Source organism: Colobus angolensis, unplaced genomic scaffold (genome assembly GCF_000951035.1).
Source record: "Colobus angolensis palliatus isolate OR3802 unplaced genomic scaffold, Cang.pa_1.0 Scaffold9, whole genome shotgun sequence".
Classification (NCBI taxonomy): domain Eukaryota; kingdom Metazoa; phylum Chordata; class Mammalia; order Primates; family Cercopithecidae; genus Colobus; species Colobus angolensis.
Window position 1 is genome coordinate 2,401,306 of NW_012122931.1, and position 8,238 is coordinate 2,409,543.

Below are 8,238 nucleotides of genomic sequence, written 5' to 3' on the forward strand. Positions count from 1 at the left end.
GCAGAAATGCTGTTCATCTCGGGTGTCCCTGCGGACCAGGGCTGGAAGGGCAGCTTAGCGTTCGGTGGGATGCAGGTGTGCTAGATGGACTTGCTACAAGACCTGGTGCTTGGGAGCTGTAGAACAGTGTGTGTGTGGGGGGCATGCATGCATGTGTTTGTGCATTTATATGTATGCCCATGCCTGTGCATGCATGCTCCTATGTTTCTGTGCATGTGCACACGTATGTGCCTGTGTGCAGGTATGTGTGCATGTGTATGATCCACAGCTCCTGGGATGGATGGCCGGGGAAGAGACTACAGCCATGCAGGCTTGCGGCCCCGGGGAGTGGCACGTACAGGCGTTGGGAGAGCCGTGGGGCAGCGGCAGGTAGGAGCCAGCCCGCCAGGACCGGGTGCGGAAATTCTTCTTGCACTTGCCGCAGTCAGGGCCGGTGGTGTTGTGCTCGCACTCGCACTGCAGGCTGCCCTCACGCATGGAGCACAGGTTGGCGTGCAGGTTGCACTTGCACCTGGGGAGACACCGAGAGGGCAGAGATGTCAGAGAGCTTGTGGGCAGCCTGGCCTGGCCTCTGGGGAAAGGAGAGCCTCCCAGAAGGGGCCCAGGAGGGTGTTGGGCCGCCCAGGAAGAAACCCTGGAGGCCACCAGCCCAACCTTTAGGCCAGAAACTCCTTGATTCCCCTTCCTGTGGAGAGATCAATGCCGTGTTCCGAAGGCCGCCCCTGCATTCACTGCGCAGCTCTCCTCTCCGCTCCGATGCTGGTTTCAAGGATTCCTCACATCTCAGTTGGGGAGAGTGATGGTACTCCCTTGTCCCAGATGCTAGATTCTTAGTAATGCAGCTTCTGATCACCTAGCTTTTGACTGAGGTGGGTTGATGGGTGGCAGAGGCTGCTGCCAGCCCCTGGTGGAGACAGGGACCTGGCTACAGGCTGCGCCTCACTGCGTGGAAAGGCACCCGGCTTCGGGCTGGACCTCTGCTGTCAGCTTGTGGTCCACGGCCACACCCTTGAGGATGAAAGAACCCCCAACTCCCACATCCCCATCAGTTCATTCACACATGTATTATTCATCCATTCATTCAAATATTTATAGGCGACTCATTATTCCGAAAACTGGTAAATAAAGGGAAAGAATCAAGCATTTATCCTGCCTGTCCTATATAAACTGCACCTCGGGGTTAACCGAAAGTTGATGAGGGGAAGCTTCTTTTTTGTAGAAGCATTTCACAGGAGAATTTGCAGTCCCTGATGAATAGCTCCAGGCACTGAGCCGCACCAGCCCAGAACTTCCCACTGTGAGGCCAGCAGACAGTGAGCGTCTCTAGAAGAACACACCCTCACCCGCAGCCAAAGCAATTGAGCCTGAATCAGATCAAGCCTCTAGACCGAGCTGTGAGCACATAGGAAAGACAGAGAACAGAGCATTGCCCCGAACGACACCAGGGGACGCCATCTGCAAGATCTGGACTGGAGGAAACTCTGGCAGTAATGACCCACTTTTTCCAAGGGATGAGTTGACTGGAGAAAAAACTGATATGGAAAAAGGATGGACCTAGAGCAGGAGAAACCTCAAAAGTATACCAATTAATGGCAGACGTGAAACCTCTCTGGCCCTTGGTTCGAACATCCTGTAAAATCAGACACGCAAACAAATGGAGCGTATATTTATGAGATAACTGGAAATTTGGACATCGCCTATATTAGATGATATTAAATTAATGTTTACTAGGTGTGATGATGATATTGTGGTTATGTTTCTTAAAGTCCTTATCTTTTAGAGAACCACACAGGCCAGGCATGGTGGTTGAGGAGGCTGAGGCAGGAGGATCGATTGAGCCCAGGAATTTGAGGCCAGCCTGTGTAACATAGTGAGATCGTGTTTCTACAAAAAAATAAAAGAATTAGCCAGTGCGATGGCGCATGCCTGCAGTCCTAGCTACTCAAGAGGCTAGGGTGGGAGTATCCCTTGAGCCCAGGAATTCGAGGCTTCAGTGAGCCATGTTTGCATCATTGCACTCCAGCCTGGGAGACAGAGCAAGACTCTGTCTCCAGAAAAAACAAAAACAAAAACAAAAAAACCCGGCCGGGCATGGTGGCTTACACCTGTAATCCCAGCACTTTGGGAGGCCAAGGCAGGCAGATCACTTGAGGTCAGGAGTTCAAGACCAGTCTGTCCAACATGGTGAAACCCCATCTCCACTAAAATTACAAAATTAACCAAGTGTGGTGGCACATCCGGTAATCCCAGCTACTTGGGAGGCTGAGGCAGGAGAATCGCTTGAACCCAGGAGACAGAGGTTGCAGTGAGCCATTGAACCACTGCACTCCAGCCTGGAAGACAGAGTAGGACTCCCACCTAAAAAAAAAAAAAAAAAAAAAAGAAAGGAAAAAAAGGGGAGAGAGCTACACACAGAAATATTTACAGATGAAATTATCTGATGGGCAGAGGTACAGATGAAACAGGAAGGTTCACTAGTTGATAACTGCAGTCGGGTGAGAGGTACACAGAGGTTCGTCATAGCAGATTCTGTCTTCTTTTGTGTTGGAAATTCTCCATAACAAAAAGTGAAAGAGAGAGAGTGTGTGCTCTATATTCTGATACGGGAAGATATCCAAGATATATTGTCAATATTTGGAAAAAGCAAATTGCAGAACAATGGGTTTAGTAGAATCCTATTTTTATTAAAATATGCAAAGAAGAATATTTATCAGGCACCTGTTATGTGGCAGGGGCTCTGAGCTGGGAACAGTGAGTATAATGTCAACAAAGCAGATGGCTCCCTGCTCTGATGGTGCTTCGGGTCTAGCTGAGAGACAATGAACAAAATCAGTGATTGGAGGGGACAGGGAGGGAGGATAAATAGGTGGCAGACAGGGATTTTTTTGGGTAGTGAAACCATTGTTGATGATGCCACAATGGTAGATACCTGGCATTATGCATATGGCAAAACCCACGAAGTGTCCAACACAAAGTGAGTCCTGATGTAAACAACAGGCTGTAGTGAATGCTACTGTATCAGTGTTAGCTCATCATTGTAACACATACGCTGCACAATAGGGGAAACGGTGCAGGGGTGGTGGGGAAACGGGAACTTTCTGTACTATCTGCTCAATTTTCTGTAAACTTAAAACTGCTCTAAAAATAAAGTCTATTAATTATAAAAATAAGAATCACACACCTCTTCAAGTGTTCATTTCAACCGTTAAAAGAGCCCATGTGTTGTGCAAAGAAGGCACTAAGGGAGTCCAGGATTTTCAGGAAGAACAGTTTTAAACTAAGACCTGAAGGAGGATGAAGAGTTGCTGGGCCAGAAGGGGAGAACCTTCTAGAAAGAGGCAAGAGCATGAGGAAAGCCCTAGGGTTGAAAGGAGTTCCACCCGTGAGGTCTGCAACGAGGCTGGGGGGTGGAGGAGGCCAGACCAAGAGACAGAGGTGGGATTTTACTCTGCAAGCCTTTGACAGGTTAAGTGTGTCCTGCTTGGGCCGTATTTTATATTGCTGTGGCTGCTTCATGGAGACTGGTTTGTCTGGGAGACAAAACCCTGGGCAGGGAGAGACCAGTGAGACCCTGTGAATACAGGCCTGGACCAGGGCAGGGCACCTGGTCCCACCCGTTGCGCCTGGGGTACACGGCATCTTTTTGTTTTTTGGGACAGAGTCTCATTTTGTCATCCAGGCTGGAGTGCCATGGCACAATCTTGGCTCACTGCAGCTTCCGCTTCCCCGTGACTGGCTCTCGTCCATTCAGAGATTGTCTTGAGGATGTGTAACCGGCATTTTCTTCTCTCTCCATGCTCCCCTTCCACTGGGCTGGGTGAGGCTTTTTGGTTTCTCACCTCACACCCCCCAAACTCTCTTGGACACCACAGGCTGTGAATCTCCCTCCTCGCGTCCGGCCTCCCTCATATATCAGTCCCGCCAGGCGCTTCATCTGAGCCCTCCTCCCTCGGCTCTGCCTCGCTTTTGTCCCCATCTGACTGGGAATGAAGGGTCCTCTGGGGGGTGCCTTCCAGAGCAAGGATCTGGGTGGGGAAACAGTGGCCCCTGTATCCACCAGCCCTGGGGCTCCCAGGTAACCCCCATCTGCCAGTTTTGGTCACCAAGGCTGCCTTCTTCCTTGGGGGCTTCTCTCTGTCCTCGAATTATCCTGTAGAATGATTAGGGAAATTATGGTACATCCAGGCGATGGAATCCTTTTGTTTTTTGAGACAGGGTCTCACTCTGTCACCCAGGTTGGAGTGCCGTGGCACAATCTTGGCTCACTGCAACTTCTGCCTCTCGGGCTCAAGCGATCCTCCCGCCTCAGCCTCCCCAGTAGCTGGGACCACAGTCTTGTGCCACCATGCCCAGCTAATTTTATTTTTACTTTTTGTGGAGATGGGGCTCCCTGTGTTGCCCAGGCTGGTCTCAAATTCCTAGGTTCAAGCATTCTGCCCACCTCAGCCTCCCAAAGTGCTGGGATTACAGGTGTGAGCCACCGTGCCTGGCCTAAAGTCCATGTCTTAGAAATGTTATTTAGAAGCGTGAGGTCAGGCCAGGGTGGAGAAGGTGGCGGGTTTCTGAGCTCACGCCTTTCCTCCCAGGAGAAGGAGAGAATCCTGCAGGCCCTGGACGGGCCGTGGGAGAGGGGGTACTCAGGAACCCACCGCTTTAGGTTACATGTGTCCACTGTGCTGTGATGCTCAGTTCCTAGGACGAAGGACATCTCTAGAATTCTCTGGAACAGAATTCCAAGGCAGAGCAAGAGCCCTGGCCAGCAGTGCTAGCCACCGCTGAAGTCTGTGTTATTTTAACTCCAACTTCCCCTGAGAGCCTGGACACTAACCCTGCCGAGGTTTTACTGCAACACCAAGCTGAAATAAATAGAGCATTAAAAAGCCTCTTCACTCTTTCCCTGGCATTCCCATCTCTCCATTGCCACACGCGTGCTGCAGGACTGCTATGTGCTTAGCTCTGGGAACGGCACAGAGGGAGACAGCAGGCACCTATTGGTACGGGCGGCCCTTCTTTCTGGAGATGCCAGATCCCAGAGATGGTCCTTGGCACAGGAAGTTCCAATGCTTAAACCTTTTTGGTCAAGCATATGATGCTCTCCAAATCCCCTGACATCTGCTCCTTGATCCCACCTCACTCCACTGAGGGTCATAGTACGTCTCAGCAGATTAAAGGCTCTGACAAGACCTGCAGGGAAGAAACCTGTCTGACTTTGTCTAACAAGAGTTTGTCTGCAAAATCTGACCTGGGAAGGTTTTAATTCCCTTCTTCTGAATTCCTATCTAACACCCTCCTGAGCTGGCTGGAGAGGAGCATTGCAGCTGTATGGAACCGGGGATGTGCTCTGCACTGCTGGCCTGAAGAAGGGATATTTTTAGATATCAGCTACAGAAAGAAAAGACTGCCCTCAACTTTGGGTGATCACATTGACCTTGGCTTAGTAAAGATGCATGGAAGACCGGCTGAATCCAAGAAGCATATTGTAACGGTGGTCATAGGTAGCCATCAGATGTCGGAGTTGGACAGGCTGGGTGGTGCAGGTGGGGAGTCGCCCAAGGTCACACAGTTGGTTTCTCCTGACCCAAATCCAGACGTCCCTCCCCAGCTGGCTCTGCCCAGGCGCCATCCTGGCCAGCCCCTCCTATCAGTCCTGTTTTCCTCGGGAACAGGAGAAGATGTCCTGGCCTCTTCAACTCCATGGCTGAGACCCAGAACGAACATAGTGCTTCCTCTTCCAAAGGAGAGAACTGCCCTTCCTGGCAGGGTTGCCGGGAGGAGCTGGCACAGTGTGGGGAAAGGCTGGCAAGGCTGGCACAGACATGGCACCTGCTCAATGTGGGTGCTTCTGGTCTCCCTGACTTTTGCAGGTCATTGTGAGTGGCACTGCCTCTGTGTCTGTGTGTGGACGTGGTGTTTGTGTATGACCTCTTGGCCTCTCTGACTCTCTCAGTGCACCTTTCTCCATGTCTCTGTCTTCTCCTGTCTCTTTGCCTCTCTCTCCACGTCTCTGTCCAGCAGATGTTCTCATCTTGCTTTCCTCTGGGCCTTTGCACATGCTGTTCCCTCTGCCTGGAATGTACTACAGGCTCCGCCCCTTCTCCTAGAGCTAATACTTAGAGGTGGTGAGAGATTCTAGGCCAAATGCCGCTTCTTCGGGGAAGCCTTTCACGACCCCTACCTCCAATCAGCCCCTGCTACACTCTCCCTCTCCATAAAACTCATGATCAGCATTGGCTCCCAAAGTGGGGTGTACCAGATGACTGGGGGAGATGGGCACACAGACTGTAAAACAGCTTCACAGGCTATTATCTGTTTTTGAATGCACAGTACGTTTTTTAATTTTTTTTTTTGTTGAGACGGAGTCTTGCTCTGTCACCCAGGCTGGAGTGCAGTGGCCAGATCTCAGCTCACTGCAAGCTCCGCCTCCCGGGTTTACGCCATTCTCCTGCCTCAGCCTCCCGAGTAGCTGGAACTACAGGCGCCCGCCACATCGCCCGGCTAGTTTTTTGTATTTTTAGTAGAGACGGGGTTTCACCGTGTTAGCCAGGATGGTCTCGATCATCCTGACCTCGTGATCCGCCCGTCTCGGCCTCCCAAAGTGCTGGGATTACAGGCTTGAGCCACCGCGCCCGGCCAGTACGTTTTTTTAAATGTCAAACTCATAAGACCTGGGATCTCAAAAATACTACCTAAGTGAGGCCAAATTTTTAAAGTGTTTTAATTTAAAGAAATTATTAGATAAATAAATAAATAAAGAATATGGGAAATCCACATAAAAAGAATGAAGTTGGATCCTTCACACCACGTACAAAAATTAACTCAAAATGGATCAAAGACCTGCAAACTAGAAAACTCTTAGATGGAAACGTAGGGATCCAGGCACGGTGGCTCACGCCTGTAATCTCAGCACTTCGGGAGGCTGAGGCAGGCAGATCACCTGAGGTCAGGAGTTGAAGTTGGTCAACATAGTGAAACCTCGTCTCTACTAAAAACACAAAAATTAGCCAGGTGTGGGTGTAGGTGCCTGTAATCTCAGCTACTTGGGAGGTCTTGAGGCATGAGAATAACTTGAACCCAGGAGACAGAGGTTGCAGTGAGCTGAGATGGCAGGTGTGAGCCATCATGCCTGGCCTAAAGTCCATGTTTTAGAAATGTTATTTAGAAGCATGAGGTCAGGCCAGGGTGACCTGGCCTCTGGCCTGAGCACAGAGCGAGACTCTGTGTCTCAGAAAAAAAAAAAAAAAAAAAAAGGAAACATAGCAGCAAATGTTCATGACCTTGAATTAAGCAATGGTTTCTTAGACAGGATGCCAAAAGCAAAAGCAACAGAAGAAAGAAACAGATAAATTAGACTTCATCAAAACTAAATATTGTTGTATTTCAGAGGACACTGTCAGGAAAGTGAAAAGACAACCCACAGAATGGGAGAAAAATTTGCAAGTCATGACATAGCTAAAAAGGAACTTACATCTAGAACATCTAATGAACACTTAAAACTCAATAATAAAATGACAAATAATCCAGTTTTTAAAATGAGGAAAGGATCTGCACGGACATTTCTCCGAAGAAGGCATACAAATGTCCAAGAAGCAGACGAAAAGATGCTCACCATCACAGCCATCAGGGAAATGCAAACCAAAGCCATAATGAGATACCACTTCACACTCACCAGGAGAGGCAGAGTCAAAGAGACAGATAATCACCTGCTGGTGACGATGCAGAGAAATCAGAACCCTCATACGCGGCTGGTGGGAATGTAAAATTGTGCAGCTGCTTTGGAAAGTGGTCTGGAAGTTCTGCAAAAGGTGAACTGTGAGTTACCCAGTAATTCTACCGAGGTATATAACCAAGAGGAAGGGACACAAAATGTGTACACGAATGTTGGTAGCAGCATTGCTAATTATAGTCAAAAGGGGGGAACAACCCAATGTCCATCAACAGAAAAAAAAAATGTGGTGTAAACAGGCAATGGAATACTATACAGCCATAAAAAGAAATGAAATACTGATCCACATGATGACATGGATGAACCTTGAAAACATGCCAAGTGAAAGCAGTCAGTGATGAAAGGCTACGTATTGTATAATTTCTTTCTCTTTCTTTCTTTTTCTTTCTTTCCTTCTTTCTTCTTTCTTTTCTTCTCTTTTCCCTTCCTTCCTTCCTTCCTTCCTTCCTTCCTTCCTTCCTTCCTTCCTTCCTTCCTTTCTTTCTTTCTTTCTTTCTTTCTTTCTTTCTTTCTTT

The 8,238-nt window shown here is 49.0% G+C and overlaps 1 protein-coding gene across 1 annotated transcript in view; it reads right to left on the minus strand.

Moving 5' to 3' along the window:
• Window positions 1-8,238, minus strand: part of NTNG2 (netrin G2) — an 88,509-nt gene that overhangs the window by 16,064 nt on the left and 64,207 nt on the right. The window contains exon 4 of the mRNA XM_011931176.1: window positions 339-511. Coding sequence (XP_011786566.1) covers window positions 339-511 — 173 coding nt within the window. The remainder of the gene's footprint in view (window positions 1-338; window positions 512-8,238) is intronic.